This window comes from Aotus nancymaae, unplaced genomic scaffold, assembly GCF_030222135.1.
Source record: "Aotus nancymaae isolate 86718 unplaced genomic scaffold, 86718_ANA_hifiasm-v0.15.2.pri h1tg000022l_1, whole genome shotgun sequence".
In the NCBI taxonomy this organism is placed as follows: Eukaryota; Metazoa; Chordata; class Mammalia; order Primates; family Aotidae; genus Aotus; species Aotus nancymaae.
Genome location: NW_026988435.1, coordinates 45,500,883 through 45,523,347, shown reverse-complemented (window position 1 = coordinate 45,523,347; position 22,465 = coordinate 45,500,883). Strand labels below are relative to the sequence as shown.

Genomic DNA, 22,465 nt, shown 5'->3' with positions numbered 1-22,465 from the left:
TATATTAATTTAAGTCTCATGTCTCCCTAAAATGTATGAAAGCAAGCCGTACCCAACCACGTTGGGCACAAGTCCTCAGGACCTCCTGAGGTTGTCACAGGCACATCCTTAACCTTGGCAAAGTAAGCTTTCCAAATTGGCTGAGAGGTGTCTTGGATGTCCTGGGCTCACACAGCCTGTGTCAGTCACTCGACTAGGCACAGTTGTCCCCGGCTCATATATGCCCCCAGATTCGTCCTGCCCACTATATTCCTTAGTAGAAAGGTTAGCCCAGAGTGTTCTGCGCTCTGCAAAGCTTACACAGAGACCTGAACTGGGAACTTCAGTCGCGTCCCGCACTCATGCCCAGTGCAATTGTTTAAAGTCATTTTGGCCGGGCGCGGTGGCTCACGCCTGTAATCCCAGTACTTTGGGAGGCCGAGGCGGGTGGATCACGAGGTCAAGAGATTGAGACCATCCTGGTCAACATGGTGAAACCCCGTCTCCACTAAAAATACAAAAAATTAGCTGGGCATGGTGGCGTGTGCCTGTAATCCCAGCTACTCAGGAGGCTGAGGCAGGAGAATTGCCTGAACCCAGGAGGTGGAGGTTTGCGGTGAGCCGAGATCGCGCCATTGCACTCCAGCCTGGGTAACAAGAGCGAAACTCCGTGTCAAAAATAAATAAATTAATTAATTAATAAAGTCATTTTGACCCTGAATGCCTGCTTCACGCATTAATATCGTGTTTCTAAATTTGTGGAATTTGTGATACTAAGAACAAGCCAATCAATTGCTTATGTATTTTAATGTAAATTGTTGGCGAGCAGTTTAGCAACTGCCTCTTTTTTCCTTTAAAAACTCACTTGTGAAGCCCAGTGCGGTGGCTCACGCCTGTAATCCCAGCACTTTGAGAGGCCCAGGTGGGTGGATCACAAGATCAGGAGTTTGAGACCAGCCTGACCAACATGGTGAAACCCTGTCTCTACTAAAAATACAAAAATTAGCTGGGCGTGGTGGCACGTGCTTGTAATCCCAGCTATTCAGGAGGCTGAGGCAGGAGAATCTCTTGGACCCAAGAGGTGAAGGTTGCAGTGAGCTGAGATCGCACCACTGCACTCCAGCCTGGGTGACAAGAGCGAGACTCTGTCTCAAAAACAAAACAAAACAAATAAAACAAAAAACAAACCCACTTGTGGCCGGGCACGGTGGCTCATGCCCATAATCTCAGCACTTTGGGAGGCCAAGGTGGGCTGGATCGTTTGAGACCAGCCTGGCCAACATGGTGAAACCTCATCTCTACCAAAAATAAAAATAAAAAATTACCTGGCTGTGGTGGCGTGCACATGTAGTCCCAGCTACCTGGGAGGTTGAGGTGGGAGAATCACTTGAACCCGGGAGACACAGGTTGCACTGAGCCAAGATTACACCATGCTCTCCAGTCTGGGCAATAGAGTGAGACTCTGTCTCAAAATTAAAAACAAAACAAAACCCACTTGAGTCTAGGCACAATGGCTCACATCTGTAATCCTAGCACTTTGGGAGGCCAAGGCAGTTGGGTTGCTTGAGGCCAGGAGTTTAAGACTATTCTGCGTGCAAACCTGGAAAATCTGAGTCAGGTCTCTGTTAATTTAGAAGGTTTATCTTGCCAAGGTTGGGCAGACGCCCATGACACTGCCTCAGGAAGTCCTGGTGACAGGTGTCCAAGGTGGTCTGAAACAGCTTGGTTTTATACGTTTTAGAGAGACATGAGACACCAAGTAATATATGCAAGAAGTCCATGAGTTCGTCTGGAAAGGCGGGACATCTTGATGCAAAGGCAGGAAGACTGGAAGCGGGGAGGGAGCTTTCTGGACACAGGTAGGCGAGGCACAAAAGGTTGCATTTTTTGCTTTTCTGGTTAGCCTCTCCAAAGGAGTCCATCAGATATGCATTATCTCACTGAGCAGAGGGGTGACTTTGAATAGAATGAGAGGCAAGTTTGCTTTAAGCAGTTTCTAGCTTGAGTTTTCCTTAGTGATTTGAGGGTCCAAGATACTTTTCTTTCACGTGGGCAACATGGGAGGATCACTTAAGCTCAGGAGATGGAGGTTGCTGTGAGCAGAGGTTGCACCACTGCACTCCAGCCTGGGCGACAACAAGATGCTGGCTCAAAAAAGCAAAACTAAACTAAACCCACTTGTAGGCCTGGAGTAGTGGATCACACCTGTAATTCCAGCATTTTGAGAGTCTGAGGCAGGCGGATTGAGTCCAGGAGTTCGAGACCAGCCTGGGTAACATGGTCAAACCCTATCTCTACAAACAATTTTTTAAAAGCCAGGCTTGGTGGTGCATGCCTGAAGTCCTAGCTACTCTGGAGGCTGAAGTGAGAGGATCGCTTGAACCCAGGAGGCCGGGGTTGCAGTGAGCTAACATCAAGCCTCTCCACTACAGCCTAGGTGACAGAGTGAGACCCCTTCTCAAGAAAACCACAAAACAACAGAATGCTACCTGTAACTGCAGCTAATCAGAGCAGGGATATTCGAGGCCGGCGCTGCCGGCTTGCGGTCCACGGCTCGGCCCAGATAAAGTCTACTACTTAGGTTCCTTTTGCCCCCGCTTCCTTCTCTGGGTCAACACCTGCTAGGCTTAGGACGTTGTGGGCAGGGACAACAGAAGGGACATTTTCAGCCTCTTTTGGTAAGAATTGTTTCTTGTATTCTTTTTGTCCCCTGCCCTGTCTTATTTTTATATTTATTTTTAAATTATTTTTTTGAGACAGGGTTTCACTCTTGTTGCACAGGCTGAAGAGCAATGGCATCTCAGCTCACTGCAACCTCTGCCTCCTGGGTTCAAGCAATTCTCCTACCTCCACCTCGCCAGTAGCTGGGATTACAGGCATGCGCCAACACACCTGGCTAATTTTTTGTATTTTTAGTAGTTTCTCCATGTTGGTCAGGTTGGTCTCAAACTCTCAACCTCAGGTGATTGGCCTGCCTTGGCCCCAAAGTGCTGGGATTACAGGTGTGTGCCACCACACCCAGCTTATTTTTATTTATTTTTGAGACAGTGTTTCACTCTTCTCACCCAGGCTGGAGTGCGATGGCGCAATCTCTGGTCACTGCAACCTCCGCCTCCTGGGTTCAAACGATTCTCCTGCCTCAGCCTCCTAAGTAGCTGAAATTACAGTCGCCCACCACCACACCCGGCTACTTTTTGTATTTTTAGTAGAGATGGGTTTCACCATGTTGGCCAGGCTGGTCTTGAACTCCTGACTTCAGGTGATCCTCCACCTGCCTCAGCCTTCCAAAGTGCTGGGACTGCAGGTGTGAACCACCGCACCCGGCCAAAACTCCTGTTTCTATCAAAAACCAGGCCTCTTTCCATGCCAACAGTGCTCATGCAAACATGGTGGACGTTTCTAAAACCCGCTGGACTTTCTGTGAGAAGTGTGGCAAGCACAAGAAGGGCAAGGATTCTCTGTGTGCCCAGGGAAAGCGGCATCATGACAGGAAGCAGAGCGGCTATGGCGGGCAAACTAAGCCGATTTTCTGGAAAAAGGCTAAAAAGAAGACTAAGGCTTGAGTGCGTTGAGCCCAACTGCAGATCTATGAGAACGCTGGCTGTGAAAAGACGCAAGCATTTTCAACTGGGAGACAAGAAGAGAAAGGGCCACGTGATCCAGTTCTAAGTGTCATCTTTTATTATGAAGACAAAATCTTGAGTTTATGTTCAAAATAAAAACTAGGCTTGTAGGATTAGAAAATAGTACATTATTGATACTCAGCTGATAATCAGTTTAATGCTAAATTGACTAGGCTTAGCATAGTAGAATCACACTGCTCTAAAGCACTTAAAATTCTCTAATTATATGGATTTGCCCAGTGATCTATACCTTACAGTTTAAGAAAATTCCTTGCACATAGTAGATATGCCAAAATATAAGTTGAATCATCAGCATTAGTGTTGCTCATTCACCACGTACTGTAGAAAGTATGAAAGTGGCCGGGCGCCGTGGCTCACCCGTAATCCCAGCACTCTGGGAGGCCGGGCGCTGTGGCTCGCCCCTGTAATCCCAGCACTCTGGGAGGCCGGGTGTGGTGGCCCGCACCTGTAATCCCAGCACTCTGGGAGGCCGGGTGCCGTGGCTCACCCCTGTAATCCCAGCACTCTGGGAGGCCGGGCGCTGTGGCTCACCCCTGTAATCCCAGCACTCTGGGAGGCCAGGTGTGGTGGCCTGCGCCTGTAATCCCAGCACTCTGGGAGGCCGGGCGCCGTGGCTCGCCCCTGTAATCCCAGCACTCTGGGAGGCCGGGTGCGGTGGCCCGCGTCTGTAATCCCAGCACTCTGGGAGGCCGAGGCAGGTGGATCACCTGAGGTCAGGAGCTGGAGACCAGCCTGGCCAACATGGTGAAACCCCGTCTCTACTAAAAATATAAACATGAGCTGGGTGTGGTGGCGCGTACCTGTGGTCCTAGCTACTCGGGAGGCTGAAGTGAGAGGATCACTTGAAACCAAAAGGAGGCGGATGCAGTGAGCCGAGATTGCGCCACTGCACCCCGGCCTGGGTGACAGAGTGAGGCTCCGTCTGTTTTTGAGACCCTGTCTAGAAGAAAAATGATAGTGTAAAAGTGAGATCAATTATGCACACTGGGCTTTGTGACTCGAGTGGATTTTATTTTTGCACTCCAGGATGCAGCGAAGATGGAGCAAGGTTCATCTTCACACCAAGGGCCGTCAGTGTCGAGGTGACTCCCGGCCTGAGGAGGGCTGAGGCATCCTGAATTTTGAGAGCTCGAGGTTTAGGTCTAAGAAGGTGTACGTGGTGTAGTCATGATGCTGGAGGTTCTTGTAGGTCGTGTTGTCGAACGGCTCAGAAGGCGCTGCGGCCGCGTCTGTGGAGGAAACGCGATACCCGTGAGACCCACACGAGACCAGCTCTTTGTGAATGACTTGGCTCACACAGGCCCTTATCTACCAAGCATTCTTCGTCAGCCCTATCTGTGAGGAACAAACTGTCTAATTAAAAAAGAAAAGCCCATGAAAGTCACAGTGTCTTCAAAAGAAAAAGAAATACATTACTTGGAGATTTATTCTAAAATAAGCAGCAATTTAAGAAATGGAATAGTTACTACAATTTTTTTTTTTTTTGAGATGGAGACTTGCTCTGTTGCCCAGGCTGGAGGGCAGTGGTGCAATCCCAGCTTACTGCAACCTCTACCTCTCAGGTTCAAGTGAGTCTCCTGCCTCAGCCTCCCAAGTAGCTGGAATTACAGGCATCTGCCACCAAGCCTGGCTAATTTTTGTATTTTCAGTAGAGACAGGATTTCACCATGTTGGGGAGGCTGGGCTCGACCTCCTGACCTCAAGTGATCTGCCCAGTCAGCCTCCCAAAGTGCTGGGATTACAGGTGTGAGCCGCAGTGCCTGGTCACACAATGTGTTTTAACGATTTAGTTTGTATACTTCTAGGCTATTCCAAAGTTTGAAAATGCCTAGAACAATTGTGGCAGGACTTTTGGGTCACTTAGAGATGCATGAAAAAATCTACCTCTATTAGAAATCTGGGTTGGGATGGTGGCTCACGCCCTTAATCCCAGCACTTTGGGAGGTCAAGGTGGGAGGATTGCTTGAGCTCAGGAGTTCCAGATCACTCTGGGCAAAATAGGTACTCAGGAGGCTGGGGTGGGAGGATCGCTTGAGACTAGCAGGTGGGGGTTGCAGTGAGCTGAGATAGTATCACTGCACTCCAGCCTGGGGGAGAGAGCAAGACTCTATCTCAAAAAAAAAAAAAAAAAAAGAAAAATTTGAAAAGCTTAAACTAAAGGAGCCTTTTGAATGTCCAATATAAGAAAATTAGATGAATTACAGTAACAGCAACAACACAGCATTTGAACATTTGGTAATTCTAAACTACAAGTAGGGGTTGAGGCAAAAGAAGTATGGTTCTCCTGCAGTGGGACGTGCGATATAACATAATGGCAAAATCAAAACCTGCATGGGAAGACAGGCTAACATTTGGGTTGATTCGTACTGACTCAATTTCTGGAAATCAGGTCATCAGGTCTGTCTTCTTTTCATGCGCCACACAAAAAAAATACATTTATCTTCTCACCATTTCAATTAATATCAAAAGCTCAGTTCTTCCTTTTTAAGTTATGTTAAGCAAAACAATGTCTTATTTAAAGAGCTGACGTGGTTCCAACCTCCACAAGCTGTGTCTTCTGTGTGGTGTAGGCACACCTTCAAAGCAGAACATACATGGATATTATAGGGAGGGCAACTGACCAAGATGTGGGTTATAAAACTCTGATCTAAAACCCATCCACCTGGAAGGCAAGTACCGGGGCAGGGACTGCCTAGTGAGAGGGTAGCCCCACACAGACACAGCTCTGCAAGGCGGGCTGCGCGCATGGGCACAGAAAATATTTAAAAAACAACACATCCGTGAAGTATTAGAAGCAAGTTTCTGTTCAAAAAGGTTTGCAATCTGAAAACTCTCAATTCTCTGTTTTTATCCCGCAAGTTGTATTATTCCTCTCCATTTTAGAGCAGAAGGAGTAAAAACAGCGCATCAGGAAATGCAGCTCCTGAGGCCTGGAGAAGGCTGGCAAGCACCGGCACTTTGTGTACTGATGGAAGAGGTAGCAGAGGGAGAGGGAGAAAACACATAAATCCCGTCGCATAACGAACCAAGAACAAGAAGGCATCAGGTAAGGTACATAAGGCGAGGGGCGGCAGTACAGAGGATGGAGAGCAGACACAGGATGGAGCCGTGCTTGTTAGGGATCCTGGGTTTTAGAGAAGTCTTCAAGAAGAGCCATGGATTCCAAAATGGAAGACCACCTTTTCGTGTTTGCCATGACCCACCTAAAGCACACTGCATTTTATCAAGTTTAATGCTCAAGAAAATGACAACATAGCCAGGAGTGGTGGCTCACACCTGTAATCCCAGCACACTGGGAGTCCGAGGTGGGTGGATCACCTGAGGTCAGCAGTTCGAGACCAGCCTGACCAACATGGTGAAACCCCATATCTACTAAACATCCAAAAATCAGCCAGGCGTAGTGGTGGGTGCCTGCAGTCCCAGCTACTTGGGAGGTTGAGGCAGAAGAATCGCTTGTACCTGGGAGGTGCAGGTTGCAGTGAGCTGAGATCATGCCACTGTACTCCAGCCTGGGCGACAGAGCGAGACTCCATCTCCAAAAAAAAAGAAATAAAAGAAAACATAATAGGAATAAATACTGCTGCCCTTTAAAAGCCCTTCATAGGCCAGGTGCGGTGACTCATGCCTGTAATCCCAGCACTTTGGGAGGCCAAGGCAGTCAGGAGTTCAAGACCAGTCTGGCCACCATGGAAAAACCCTATCTCTACTAAAAATACAAAAAAAATTAGCTGGGTGTGGTGGTGTGTGTCTGTAAACTCAACTACTCAGGAGGCTGAGGCAGGGGAATTGCTTGAACCTGGGAGATGAAGGTTGCAGTGAGCCAGGATTACACCACTGCAGTCCAGTCTGGGCGACAACGTGAGACTCCATCTCAAAAAAAAAAAAAAAAAAAAAAAAGAATGTTAACTATTTTAGGGATTTTGAATATAAAGATGTGGATTGTCCACACTTAAGACATATTTCTGTGCTTGGCTGAGAGCGTTACAGACCATATTTCTAGTGCTGAATGGGATTAACTGTAACACTGCTCTGCAAGCACACGTAAACTAGTTCCTTTGCCTCACTACCCTAGGGAGCAGGGAGTGTGTGGGAGTGTCAGTCAAGTATACCCTGTGTGCAGTCTTGATCGTCCCCTGGCGCGGCCGCGTCTTCCATGGCCTCGCCCTTGGCCTCGTGCTTTGGCGCCGCTGGCTTTTCATGGAAACCGTGGTTCTTCTCAACGGGAACTGTCTCCAAATCGCTTGGTGGCATCTGATCTTCCACGACCACCTCTCTAGCCTTCAGGTGCCCTTCTCTTCCCTGCATCCCCGAGGCTTCCTTTCCGGGCAGGGGAGGGACCGCCTTGTGCTGGGTCTCTGGCACCGGTGTTTCCAGATGACCCTCTGAGGCCCCAGGAGGAACAGCTTTCAGCTGCCCCCCTGCTCTGGCCTCTTCTGCCAGCACAGTAGGTGCTGGGCTGCCCTTCAGTGGCGCAGACGACCCTGATTTTGTGTGGACAGGTAAGGGTCCTTTAACTTCAAATGACTTTTGGCTTTCTTTATCTATTTTATTTAATCTAAATGTTTTCTGCAATTGTTTTTCCTTTAAACTTTGCTTCAAAAACTCATCTACTTGAGATCTGGGCACTGTGGCTTTTGCTCTCACATCTTCCCTGCCTTCTGATGGCTTAGCAGGGAGTCCTTTCTTCCTTGGCTGGCGGGGCTTCTCTGGATAAGTGACGTCTGCATGTGGCTTCTGCAGTGAGGTTTTCTCTTTTGCTGATACTGTAACTTGGGGGGCTCTGTTTTCAAAGGAATGAGAGGCCTCTGGTTTTTGAAGCCCCCCTCTGCCTTTGCTCACCGCTTGAGAAGCGACCTCTGAAACATCAGCCTCGTCGTCAGACTCGGAATCAGAGGAGCTGGATGAGGATGAAGATGAAGACGATGCCACTTTCTGACCCACCCGACGAGCTTCTGAACCAGAGCCCTGTTTTCTCAATGGAGATGGAACTTTCTGTGGAAACTCTACCAAAGTCTTTCTGGACAAAAATTTCGGAACCCCTTCATCTGTGAACAGCATGCTGCCATCGGGGCTGGGGCTAGCTACCATCCCGCCCTTATTCACAGCTGGCGGGTGAGAACCAGGTGAAGATAGGTTTTTAGACAAGTCAGCTGCTGTCTGGGTGGCTAGGAGCTTGCCCCTCTGCTTTGGTTCCACTACATCTAGGAAACGGCATAAAGAGGAATATTATTTAACAAAATAATGTAAGACTCAGTCAAAATCACAGACATTTCATGACATATTACTTGTTACTGATGGTATCCTCAATGCGATCATCCTAAGACAGGTCCCACAGAAACCCACTCTCATGTGAAAGTCCGGCCTCATGATCAAGGCAAAAAATAAGTAGAGATACTTTTCTTTGCAGCTGAAAATTTTTTAAAATGAGGATTTTTACTAATAAGAGTAACGAATTTGTCCTCTTTTTTTTTGACAGTCAGGCTCTTCTGACCAGGCTGTACTACAATGGCGTGATCTCGGCTCACCGCAACCTCCACCTCCAAGCAATTCTCCTGCCTCAGCCTCCCGAGTAGCTGGGATTACAGGCATCTGCCACCACACATGGCTAATTTTTATATTTTTTTTTAGTAGAGACAGGGTTTCGCCATGTTGGCCTAGCTGGTCTCGACCTCCTGACCTCGTGATCCACCTATCTTGGCCTCCCAAAGTGCTGGGATTATAGGTGTGAGCCACCACGCCAGGCCTGTCTCCGTTTCTTCACAGTGGCAGGTTCTCTGACAATAATTATTTTCTTTCTTTTTTTTTTTTTCTTGAGATGGAGTTTCGCTCGTTACCCAGGCTGGAGTGCAATGGCCCGATCTCGGCTCACCGCAACCTCTGCCTCCTGGGTTCAGGCAATTCTCCTGCCTCAGCCTCCTGAGTAGCTGGGATTACAGGCATGTGCCACCATGCCCAGCTAATTTTTTGTATCTTTAGTAGAGACGGGGTTTCACCACGTTGACCAGGATGGTCTCGATCTCTTGACCTCGTGATCCACCCGCCTCGGCCTCCCAAAGTGCTGGGATTACAGGCGTGAGCCACTGCGCCCGGCCCGACAATAATTATTTTCTAAACAAGTTCATCAAATTTAAGACAGTTAAATTATAATCAAGGTATTTTCAGATTATTGAAATTTTACAAATGTGTAATTTTTTCAGTTTCTAAAAAACTGGTGCTTCTCAAATATATATATTTTTTAAATCAGAACTTAAACTTTTTTTTTTTTTTTTTTTTGAGACAGAGTTTCGCTCTTGTTACCCAGGCTGGAGTGCAATGGCCCAATCTCGGCTCACCGCAACCTCTGCCTCCTGGGTTCAGGCAATTCTCCTGCCTCAGCCTCCTGAGTAGCTGGGATTACAGGCACGCGTCACCATGCCCAGCTAATTTTTTGTATCTTTAGTAGAGACGGGGTTTCACCACGTTGACCAGGATGGTCTCGATCTCTTGACCTTGTGATCCACCCGCCTCAGCCTCCCAAAGTACTGGGATTACAGGCGTGAGCCACCGCGCCCAGCAGAACTTAAACTTTCTGAACAAAACAGTGAGGCAAAAGTATAGGCATGAGAATATTGCTGGAACCTGGGAGGCAGAGGGCAGTGAAGCAAGATTGCCCCACAGCACTCTAGCCTGGGTGACAGAGTGACTCTGTCTTAAGGAAAAAAAATGGTTTATATCTTCCAGATTATAACAATTTCTCCTGCAGATGACTGCAATCCCAATACAGGCCTGCAATAGCAACTTCCACTTACATGGGGCTTCTTGATGGAGTCCAGTCTACCCCCAATGAACGAGTCCTTCATGACAGAGAGCAAGAAATGGAAAAGGTAACCTGTGCCCTCGGCATTGCCGTTCAGCAGGGAGCAGCCAGAGGGACTCCACACCCCTCTTCACTGTGGGCATTCACTTTTACCTTTCTTGAGCCCCAGTAGACAGGAGCATGGGGGAATATAAAGGGTCAAAGATATGACCAAAATATTTGGGAGGAGAAGCAGGAATGAGAAGGGTGCAAATCACCTGGTGACCACTGAACAGGCCCGGGAGACAAAAACTCCTACCTGAGGAATTGAGGAGGGAGTAAAGACCACCTGGTGACCAGCAAACAGGCCCTCCGGAGGCTAAACTCCTTATCTGGGAATTTAGAAGTCATTAAACTTCCCTAGTATCTAAAGTCGGCATCTGGTTCCAGGCCTCTTTCAACTTTTCTAAGTCACTAGAATTTCTATACATCTCCGGAATGCCTCGCCGACACTCATTTTGCAACCCTTGCTGACATTAAGGCACTAAAATGTCTGCGATGTAATCATTTACCATGACCCACAGGGCTAATAGGGCCCAGATTAGCCTCAAACTCCCGCCTTAAGGTCCATAAATGCTCCCAAGGAACACCCACCACAGCGGGCTCAGCCTCTCTTGCCGGCACCCCGCCGCACTCTCCTGCAGCATTCTTTCTGCTAAACTTTCCTTTTTTTTTTTTTGAGACGGAGGTTCACTCTTGTTGCCCAGGCTGGAGTGCAATGACGCAATCTTGGCTCACCATAGGCTTCACCTCCCAGATTCAAGTGATTCTCCTGCCTCAGCCTCCAGAATAGCTGGGATTACAGGCATCAGGCATGTGCCACAATGCTCGGCTAATTTTGTACTTTTAGTAGAGACGGGGTTTCTGACCACGTTGGTCAGGCTGGTCTCAAACTCCCAACCTCAGGTGATCCATCCTACTTGGCCTCCCAAAGTGCTGCGATTACAGGCGTGAGCCACCATGTCCAGCCATCTTTCCTTTTTCAAACCTATACTGTTGTTGGTAAATTCTTACCAACCTCCTGAGTCAACCACTTCCCAGTGCTGGGGCTCTGACACCTCGCCCAGCAAATATTATACCTGAACAGCATCTAAATCCAGAGTCTTGAAGTCTAGGAGTCTACTTTATACTAAAAATATCACAATCCAGCTGGGCGCAGTGGCTCATGCCTGTAATCCTAGCATTTTGGGAGGCCAAGGCAGGTGGACTGCTTGAGGCCAGGAGTTGAGACTAGCTTGGGCAACATGGCGAAATCCTGTCTATGCAGAAAATACAAACATCAGCAGGGTGTGGAAGGCGGAGGTGGGAGGATAGCTTGAGCCTGGGAAGTAGAGGCTGCAGTGAGCTGCCATTGTGCCACTGAGCTCCAATCCTGGTAACAGAGTGAGAACTTGTCTCAAATTAAAAAAAAAAAAATCACAATCTTACTTCTCTCCTTCCCTAAAGTAGAAAAATTGTCCTCCTACCTGTCCTAACTGAACAGAATCCAAATGGGAATTTGTTTCCTGAGCTCAGGCACCTATGTTTAACAGACTAATAGAAAATGATCAGAGAAAACTGAGGAATTACAATCAGAAATGGCCCAGAGAGAAGCCGATGGGCATCGTGAGAGGCAATGGCTGAGAGGAGTGGGGGAGCGTGGGACCCACTCCAGCCCCGTCAGGACCACCCCCACCAGGTGCGCGCCTGGAGCCTGCATTTGGGCCGCCCAGAGCGGCGCTGGTGCTGGCCATTCTCAGAGCTCACACAGAGGTCCAGGGGTGTGCTAAACATAAAGACGGGGTGAAGGGGGGTCCCTCTAAACTGCACAGCTTGAACAGTCCTAATGGCAATGTCTAAGACACACTGGCCTTCAAACCCTCACAGCCCACACACCTGGATCATTAATTCATCTATATTTTGAGCATGAATTTTCCAAGTATGAAAAAATAACTGAAAATAAGGTTTATCTTAGATAGGCTGTATTGAATAGAAAAATAATGACTACTGAATCTTCCAAAATTTGTGTGGAGATTTAAAAAGTGTTAATGAATATTAAAACTACATAGTAGGTTGATTTATTACCTACTGAAAATGGACACAAACTTTCAGATGGGATTAACAATGCTATGACTCACAAATTTTGTTTGAAGAGAAAACATTTGTCTATCATACAAAATAATGATTTAAAGTTTCTTCTGTTCACCAAGTTCCTGGGAGAATCCGATGGAAAGGCTAACAGACAGCAGGAACTCCCCTCAGATCCTGAAGGGGTATAATAAAACTGTATAATAAAACACAAGCTGTGTAGGCCTATCTCACAGCACAAGATGGGGACTTTCAGAGACTGTTTCTCTTCTCTCAGAGACCATCACAACCCATGTGAAATAGACATACAAATACTGTCCTAGTAAATCGTGCAGGCAGGACGTCTCCTTGTTTCCCTATCTCCTCTCACAACAGAACTCACACTTCCTACTCTCTTTTCTGCTTACTTAAAAAGTGAGGGCATGGCCTTCAAGCTTCTAGTGATCCTCCTATAAGTAACCATGATAAGGGTGTGAGACATGGATTAGCAACCTTAAAATACTTCCATATCTTGTCAAAAGGTCACAAAACAAACTTTGGAAACAAGGCACATTCAGAAACAAAGGTGCATTTAAACATTACATTAGAGAATAAAGTTACTCAAATTTTACACAGTAATGGAAACTTCTACAGGTGTTTCACTGTAAAAAGTTTTATTTTTATTTAAATAAACACATGAGAATCGAGTTTTCAGAAGGAAGACAGCGCAGTGATTAAAATATGAACTGCACCGCCAGAGTGCCTGGGTTCAAATCCAGGCAGCTCAGTCCCTCCACACCATGACTTCCTTGTCTGTGACATGGGGATGACAGGAGCATCTCCTCCCTGGGTTGCTGAGGACTGGGGAAGATGACATATGGGGAAGTACTTGGAGAAGTGGCTGGCACTGCTTGTTATAACTGGATATCTAACATTTCTTTTTCTTTGTTTTTAGATGGCGTCTAGCTTAGTCACCCATGCTAGAGTGCAGTGGTGCGATCTCAACTCACTGAAACCTCAGCCTCCTGGGCTCAAGTGATCTTCCTGCCTCAGCCTCCTGAGTAGCTGGTACTATAGGTGTACCTCACCACGCCTGGCTAATTTTTTTTTTTTTTGAGACGGAGTTTCACTGTTTTTGCCCAGGCTGGAGTGCAATGGCATGTGATCTTGATTCACTGCAACCTCTGCCTCCTAGGTTCAAGTGATTCTCCTGCCTCAGCAGCCCGAGTAGCCGGGGTTACAGGCATGTGCCACCATACCCGGCTAATTTGTTTTTTTGGATTTTTAGTAGAGATGGGGTTTCACCATGTTGGTCAGCCTGGTCTCCTGACCTCAGGTGATCCACCCACCACACCCTCCCAAAGTGCTGGGACTACAGGCATGAGCCGCCGCACCTGGCTGGATACATGAATTTTCTATTTCCAGATATTCCTCACTTTTAAAACTGAAACAAGGACTTCAAATGGATAATCCACTTTGGCTTCTTAACATACTCTTCAAAAAGCTACACAGAAATCACTCAGTCAACAATTTATTACTGACTTCTGCAAAATTAGGGCTGGGTACTGGATTCAAGGAAAGCACAAAGCTGGAGAGCCTGGCGGTTCCCCAGAGTGCACCTCCAAGAACACCCCGGCCTCTGACATGTGCACCGGCGGCCTTCCTCGGGGAGGCATGTGCTGGGGAAGCTGGACGGCTCTGATGAAGCGAGGCATAGCACACTCCATCGCCCCAGGATCTTGTCCTGGTGGCAGACACTCGACTAGAGATGTGATTCCAAGGGTGAGAGCTTTGGGTACCCTCACCTGGACGCAGGAAACTTCCGTGAGAGCTTCCAAAGCCACTTCCAGCTGAGAAAGGCTTGATCTGGAGGGTGAAAAGCTTGTCTTACACTTATCAACTACTAACGCTTCAGGGGAAACATGGGCCTGCACGTGTCCATTTAGAAGCATTATTTATTTTTCTTTGTACAAGGACTTTTTGGTTTGGTGTTTTTTTTTTTTTTTTGAGACCACTGCAGCGCCCAGGCTGGAGTGCAGTGGCGTGATCTCGGCTCACTGCAACCTCTGCCTCCTGGGTTCAAGTGAGCCTCCTGAGTAGCTGGGATTACAGGCACCTGCCACCACACCCAGCTAATTTTTGTATTTTTAGTAGAGACGGGGTTTCATCATATTGGCCAGGCTGTTCTCGAACTCCTGACCTCAAGTGATCCACCTGCCCTGGCCTCCATAAATGCTGGGATTACAGGCGTGAGCCACCACGACCGGACTCAGTTTTTATTTTTGTTGAGACAGGGTCTCACTCTGTCACCCAGGCTGGAGTGCAGTGGTGCAATCATGACTCACTCCAGCTTCAACCTACTGGGCTCAAATGATCCTCTCACCTCAGCCTCCTGAGTAACTAGGACCACAGGTGCACACTACCACTCCCGGCTATTTTTTAAAATTTTTCCTAGAGATGGGGTCTTACTATGTTGCTCAGGGTGGTCTCAAACTCTTAAGCTCAACTGATCTTCCCACCTCAGCTTCCCAAAGTTCTGGGATTATAGGAATGAACCACCATGCGCAGCCTGTACAGGAATTCTTTTAAAAATCAGGCTGGACGTGGTGGCTCATGCCTGTAATCCCAGCACTTTGGGAGGCCGAGGCGGGCAGATCATGAGGTCAGGAGATCGAGACCAGCCTGACCAACATGTTGAAACCCGTCTCTACTAAAAATACAAAAATTAGTCAGGTGTGGTGGCATGCTGTGTAATCCCAGCTACTCAGGAGGTTGGGGCAGGAGAAGTCACTTTAACTCGGGAGGCGAAGGTTGCGTGAGTTGAGGTTGCAGTGAGCTGAGATCACACCACTGCACTGCATCCTGGGGGACAGAGTAAGACTCTGTCTCAAAAAAAAAAAATTATGAGATGTTACAACTATTATGTGTATTGACGAGCTTAGTTCTGAAAACTGTCCTCCCACCTGAAAGCACTCTGCAGTGTGCCCAGTAGCTGCGTGTAGCCCACTGCAGCTGGTCTCGCCATCACCCAGTGAGGCTGGTAGCGCATCCTGCTTACACACAAAGGAACTGAGGCTCTGAGGCCTGCAGGGCCCATCAAGGCCAGAGGCAGAAGCTCCACGAGAGCCCAAGGCCCACTCCCAGGTCAGCATTCCCCTCCCCAAACCACACCCCAGATGGTCACAGGATGAGGCACTCCATTTCCACTCACACACAGATGCATGCATCTAAAAAGGGGGCTCTTTGGCTCTGCCATATTTTAAAATCCATTTAATCCAAATTCAGAAGTCTATGATGTAGGATTGCAGACACAGACTGAAATTCACCGAAGGAGCGGATAATGTTAGTAATGAAATTGAACTAATTGTTCATCAGTAAATATTTAGAGAATGTCAGAAACGTGCCAGGTAGACTGGGCACAGTGGCTCATGCCTGTAATCCCAATACTATTGAAGTTTGAGGTGGGAGGATTGCTTGAGCCCAGGAATTCAAGACCAGTCTAGGCAATATAGTGAGACTTCATCTCTATGGAAAATTAAAATAATAGCTGGGACGTGACGGTGTGTACCTTTAGTCCTAGATACTCCAGAGGCTGAGGTGGGAGGATCACTTGAGCCTGCAAGGTCGAGGCTGCAGTGAGCTATGATTGTGCCACTGTACTCCAGCCTGGATGATAGGGTAAGATTCTGTCTCAAAAAATAAACAACAACAGAACATGCCAGGGATATGCCAGGTGTGGTGGCATGTGCCTGTAGTCTCAGCTACTCAGGAGGCTGAGGTGGGAGGATTGCTTGAGCCCAGGAGTTCGAGGCTGTCGTGAGCTATGATTGTGCCACTGCACTCCACCCTGGGAGAGAGAGCCAGAGCCTCTCTCTTAAAACAAATAACATAAAAGGAAGAAGAAAAGAGAAAAGAACAAGGATTGAAAAAGGAGGCAGGAATCATAGGACAAAACTAAGTAACGTTCCCATGGAATCCAAGCCTCAAGTCGAGGCACTGTGAGAGGCAGTCAGGGGCTGGCACTCAATTTTTAAAAACACAAATTTTTAAAAACCTACCAATGTTCTGTGCACTGACCAAGGAAGAAGAAAACAAAAGAATCTAAATACTTCCAAACATTCAAACTGAGGAAATAGGATTTTGATGAAAGTAAGACTGAACTCAATTATCATTCTACAACCTCATATAAGAATTAAAGATTTACAGAGGCAGTTTCTGCCACTTTTTTGTTTGTTTGTTTTGTTTTCTGTGACATAGTCTCACTCTGTCACCCAGGCTAGAATGTAGCGGTGTGATCTCAGCTCACTGTAACCTCCTCCTCATGGGTACAAGTGATTCTCCTGCCTCAGCCACCTGAGTAGATGGGACTACAGACACGTGCCACCATGTCTGGCTAATTTTTGTATTTTAAGTAGAGACGGGCTTTTTCCATGTGGGCCAAGCTGGTCTCAAACTCCTGACCTCAGATGATCCACCTGCCTCGGCCTCCCAAACTGGCGGGATTACAGACATGAGCCTGTGCCTGGCCCATACACATGTTCTTTCAAGCATAAATTAGGGTTGTAACAATTAAGGCTAACTGCAACGGACCTGGACCATAATCAATTACCAATAAGGAGCAGCAAATAGAAAATAAAATTGTTCTCAGGAGAGAAGCATTTAAAATGTACTGTTGCATTTCTTATTTTCCTGCAATGAGTATATGCTGCATATGCTGCACTGGTATTCAGGGAGGGGAAAAAAGGTAAAAAATTTGGTGATAAAAGTCAAAATGACTGTGTGAAGAGCTGGAAACATCATGCATCAGCAATGTGAGTCAGAGTGGAAAAAACTCCGTCTCCACAGTCATAAAATGATGCTGCAATCCTGGACTGGGACCAAGCAGAGCCTGGAAAACCACAAATGGGTCTGAGAGAGACTGAAAAGAAAAGCTAGCACCAGAGGAAGGAAAGTAAGGTGGCTTTCAGGCAACTTCACTGTGTCGGGGCCATCTAAGTGTCACAGAGCCTTTACCCAAGGCATCACTCACTTCAGGATGGGGTTTGGCATTTGGAAAATACAGGAAGAACCATTTCAGGGCTAAACGTTGAGTCAAAGACTATGACATCACTGGCGTGTTTGGTCTCAAATCTGTTACAGATCTTGTGTCTCATATAATCTGGACACTGCTGAAAAAGAAGCAGCATAAATTATGTAGCTAGTAAAACTCAGTGTCATGCTTGGAAGACTGATCTATCTACTTTTTGCATTCTCTTTCCCTCGTGACTACCATCAAAATCTTACTTTTCGGTGTACTTTGCTTCTTGGGATTCTGTGGCTGACCCTTTTCACTCTTCCCTGATTCCGCAGACAAAGAAACTGTAGAAGCAAGTCCTCGAAACACATGGGCCTCCTGGAGGATAGTCTGACAACAGAATTAATGAATATGGATGTTTAGAGTAATGCTATGATATAACAGTTGGTACTACATATGAATACTTTTTTATTTTATTTCTTTTTTGAGTCGAGGTCTCCCTCAGTCACCCAGGCTGGAGTGCAATGGCACAATCATGGCTCATTGCAGCCTCAACTCCTGGGTGCAAGTGATCCTCTGACATAGCTGGGACTACAGGCACGCACCACCATGCCTGGCTAATATTTTTTATTTTTTGTAGAGACAAGATATGGCTATGTTGTTCAGGTTGGTCTCAAACTCCTGGCCTCAAGTGATCCTGATACCCCGGCCTCCCAAAGTGCTGGCATTGGCCAGGATGGTGGCTCATGCCTATAATCCCAGCACTTCGGGAGGCTGAGGTGGGCAGATTACTTGAGGTCAAGAGTTCTCAGACCAGCCTGGCCAATTCCATTTCTACTAAAAATACAAAAAAATTAGCCGGGCGTGGTGGTGCATGCCTGTAGTCCCAGCTACTCCAGAGGCTGAGGCAGGAGAACTGTTTAAACCCAGGAGGTGGAGGTTGCACTGAGCTAAGATTGCGCCACTGCACTCCAGCCTGGACAACCGAGCAAGACTCTGTCTCAGGAAAAAAAGAAACAACCAAAGTGCTAGGATTGTATGCATGTAGGGGCTGTGCATATGAATACGGTATGTTCCTACTACATATAAACGTACGACATTCACATAGTATACTTCTAATGGTATTACAGTTTTCATAATGTATATTGTGGACGTTTTGTAAAATACAAAAATGCTGCAAGAAGAAAATGCCTGAGTTCAAGGACAATCACTATTAATATCTGGGTTAATGAAACTCCAACCAGATGTTCTGCTGTTCATATTTTTTTGTAGTCTCTAATTACTGATAAACCTACAAAACACTACTACGTTTCTTTCTTTCCTTTTTTTTTTGAGACGGAGTTTCACTCTTATTACCCAGGTTGGAGTGCAATGACACGATCTCGGCTCACCGCAACCTCTACCTCCTGGGTTCAGGCAATTCTCCTGCCTCAGCCTCCCGAGTAGCTGGGATTACAGGCATGTGCCACCGTGCCCAGCTAATTTTTTGTATTTTTAGTAGAGACGGGGTTTCACCATGTTGACCAGGATGGTCTCGATCTCTTGACCTCGTGATCCACCCGCCTCGGCCTCCCAAAGTGATGGGAAAATAGGCGTGAGCCACCGCGCCTGGCCTATTTCTTTTTTTTTTGGAGACGGGTTTCACTGTGTCACCCAGGCTGGAGTGCAGTGGCGTGATTTTGGCTCACTGCAACCTCTGCCTGCTGGGTTCAAGCGATTCTCGTGCCTCAGCCTCCCAAGTAGGTGGGATTACAGGCAGGTGCCACCATGCCTGGCTCATTATTTTGTATCTTTTTACATTTTTTTGAGACAGAGTCTCATTCTGTGGCCTAGGCTGGAGTGCAGTGGGGCAATCTCCGCTCACTGCAACCTCCGCCTTCCAGGTCCAAGCGATTCTCCTTCCTCAGCCTCCCAAGTGGGTGGGATTACAGGCATTCACTACCATGCCCGGCCAATTTTTTGTATTCAGTAGAGATGGGGCTTCGCCATGTTGATCAGGCTGGTGTCGAACTCCTGGCCTCAGGTGATCCACCTGCCTCAGCCTCCCAAAGTGCTAGGATTACAGGTGCGAGCCACTGCGCCCAGCTCTTACTGTATTTTTAGTAGAGATGGGGTTTTACCATGTTGCCCAGGCTGATCTCAAACTCCTGACCTCAAATGATCCACCTGCCATGGCTTCCCAAAGTGCTGGGATTATAGGCGTGAGCCACCCACAAGGCCCTATGTTTCTTTTTGTAAAATGTTTTCCTATACTTAGAAAATAGAATAGAAGAAATACTATCTGGCCATTAAAATGATGTAGGTATATAATAACTGCTTCAAAAGTGTCTACAATATAAGTGTTTACATTTGTATCTTGCCAAATCACTCGGCATATATTGATTAAGGCCTACTAAGTGCGAGACAGTACAATGTTCTAGATGGTGGATACAGAACAGAGGTGCCTGTATGTGCACATAAAAATATTAATGTCCGTGATTGTAAGCATGAGTCCATGTGCTTATGTGAATAAAAGCTGATAAAAATCGTTAGGAACTAGATGCTTGAAGGAGTAACTGTGGACTGTCAATGTTTTTCCCTCCCTATCTGTACTTTTAAATTATTCTGCAGGCTGAGGCATGAGAGATGCTTGATCCCGGGAGATGGAGGTTGCAGTGAGCTGAGATCGTACCATTGCACTCCAGCCTGGGCTACAGAGTGAGGCTCCGTCTCAAAAAAAAAGAAAAAAAAGGGGGGGACAGCTATTGCTTTTGTAGTAACAGCCATTTTTAAGCTTGTAAGATAATGAAGTGGCCTTAGCCTTATTTATTTATTCTGTCCCCCAGGCTGGAGTGCAGTGGCGTAATCTCTTCTCACTGCAACCTCCGAGTCCCGGGCTCACGGGATCCTCTTACCTCAGCCTCCCAAGTAGCTGAGATTACAGGAATGCATCACCACGCCCGGATAATTTTTTGTATTTTTTGTAGAGATGGGGTTTTGCCATGTTGGCCAGGCTGGTCTCGAACTCCTGAGCTCAAGTGATCTGCCTGGCTCGGCCTTCCAAAGTAATGGGATTACAGGCAAAATCCCCAAGTGCCCGCATCCGGCGTGGCCTTAGCTTTTCATTTGCAGAAAAAGAAGCCCTTCTTCCCCTTTTCACGGGTCAGGTCAGGTCCGCTGGCTTCTCAACAGCTGTCAGTAAGCTACTGGGTTGACCAGGTCCCTGACAGTTCTCTCATACCCTCCCTTGGCTAAATGGGGAAGTCAATGTCCTTAAAAAAGCCGTGCGGGAGGCCGCACAGCGGCTGACCCCGGCGGCGCGGCAGCATCACCTGGAAACGTCCACCCCTGTCTGCCGCCCAGGCATGCAGCCCTCAGGAGCTCCCGAGGTGATTCGGGTCCAGCGGGGGACACCACTGCGCGGGGTGGTAGAGCGGTCTGCATGGGGCACGCCGGCCTCGGACAGCTGCGGAGGCGGAAGGGAATGGGGGAGCCCCGGGACGCTCGCCGGCTACACCGGGCCTGGCCCCGTGACCCTCAGTCCTGGGCCTAGGGAGCGGAGTCATCGGCCCAACCGGGACGGCTGGAGGTCGCGCAGAGGCCCAGGCCTGACCAGCACCGCGCCCCCTCACCCCATTCCCTACGTGGGCTCCGGGCCGCGTAGCCAGCCCAGGCAGCCTCCTCCTTTACCTTCAGCGCCCCGGCTCGTCCTTGCTGCAGCAAAAGCGGGGCCGCCATGGCGGTGACAGTAGGCGCTGTAGTCCGGGACGCGGCAACTGCGCGCGCACTCCCGCCTGAACACCCGCCCCTTGGGCCGAGTGCGCCAATCACAGCCCAGATGGGGGCGGAGCAATGGTCGTGGGGATGCGCGCGCAGGCTACGCGCCGCGCTCGAGGCCACGCCCCGCATCAGAGCCACCAATCAGAGGCAGCAGCGTGAATGCGCGCCCAACCGCTGCGCACTTCTTTCCCCTTGTCCTCGCAGCCTTAAATCCGAGACCTTCCCCAGGGGCACAGTCTGGTCCTACTTGATTGATATTCCTGTGTTTTGGGGCGTTTTAAAGCTCTTCAGCTCCCTCACTTTCTGCCGGCAACGCGGCCTCCACTGCTCACTGCCCATCCTGCACCGCCCCTGCCAACGCTCATACCAGCGTTAGGCCGATGGGAAACGGAAGCTTTGTTTCACCTGAATGTTTATGACTTTCAGAGAAGAGTTCGCCCCCAATGTTAGGCGTAAATATGGAGTCGGTGTAATTAGTTATTAGCTTCCTTCTGTGCCTCTTGAATTTCCTGCCTCCTTTCGCGTGCCCAGCACCTCATTTGCAATTCATCGGAAATGGACATGCCCACACCTTCAGCTTCCACAGAGAGGCCATGCCATAGCCATTTAAATGAATTGTGTAGGGATACCTGACTCACAACTAGAGATTCATTGAGGTGGCAAGATAAACTGGCTGAATGAGATGCCCTCAGGCCCTTATCAAAGAGGCGCACGGAATCAAGTAAATGCAAGGGAACCTGCCACCATCCACCCTGGCAGGCAAAGAGAACAACCTGAAATCTTAGGATAATCATGAGAAGGGAATCCTTTGTACCTAAAGGGAGAAGGTAAAAAATGCCAACAGATATTTAAAAAAAAATTTTTTTTTTTTGATGCAACCTTGCCTCAGCTTCCTGGGTAGCTGAGACAACTGGCACGCGCCACCTCTCCCGGCTAATTTTTGTATTTTTAGTAGCGATGGGGTTTCACCATGTTGGCCAGACTGGTCTTGAACTCCGGACCTCAAATGATCTGCCCATCTTGGCCTCCCAAAGTGTTGGGGTTACAGGCTTGAGCCACTGCACCCGGCCAAAATCTTCAAAATTTGGCTCTTGTAGTACATAGGGTTTTCCAGAAAAACAAAAACCAAAAGGAGACATGTATGTATGATATTTATTTATTTATTTATCGAAGACAGGGTCTCACTGT

The 22,465-nt window shown here is 47.9% G+C and overlaps 1 protein-coding gene across 2 annotated transcripts; it reads right to left on the bottom strand.

The window, feature by feature from the left end:
* Positions 1 to 3,637: 3,637 nt before the first annotated feature.
* NDUFV3 (NADH:ubiquinone oxidoreductase subunit V3) lies at positions 3,638 to 21,285 on the bottom strand. 2 transcript variants are annotated; one of them, XM_012444905.2, is made up of 4 exons: positions 21,188 to 21,285; positions 17,788 to 17,908; positions 7,733 to 8,824; positions 3,638 to 4,852 (listed from the first exon to the last, which is right to left on the bottom strand). In XM_012444905.2, the coding sequence occupies exons 1-4, from the start codon at positions 21,233 to 21,235 to the stop codon at positions 4,695 to 4,697; spliced, it is 1,419 nt and encodes a 472-aa protein (XP_012300328.2). In that variant the 5' UTR covers positions 21,236 to 21,285; the 3' UTR covers positions 3,638 to 4,694. The 2 variants fall into 2 exon arrangements, with proteins under 2 accessions (XP_012300328.2, XP_012300335.1); XM_012444912.3 differs by lacking the exon at positions 7,733 to 8,824.
* Between the last annotated feature and the right edge of the window lie 1,180 nt (positions 21,286 to 22,465).

Bases quoted from the DNA above. Each gene is read 5' to 3' on its own strand.
- NDUFV3 (XM_012444905.2), bottom strand. From the start codon at position 21,235: ATGGCGGCCCCGCTTTTGCTGCAGCAAGGACGAGCCGGGGCGCTGAAG. The intron at 8,825-17,787 runs GTAAGATTTTGA...GCCGTTTCCTAG, and splicing joins GAAGCAAAGTACACCGAAAA to ATGTAGTGGAACCAAAGCAG. The intron at 4,853-7,732 runs GTATACTTGACT...TTTCCTCCACAG, and splicing joins CGATCAAGACTGCACACAGG to ACGCGGCCGCAGCGCCTTCT.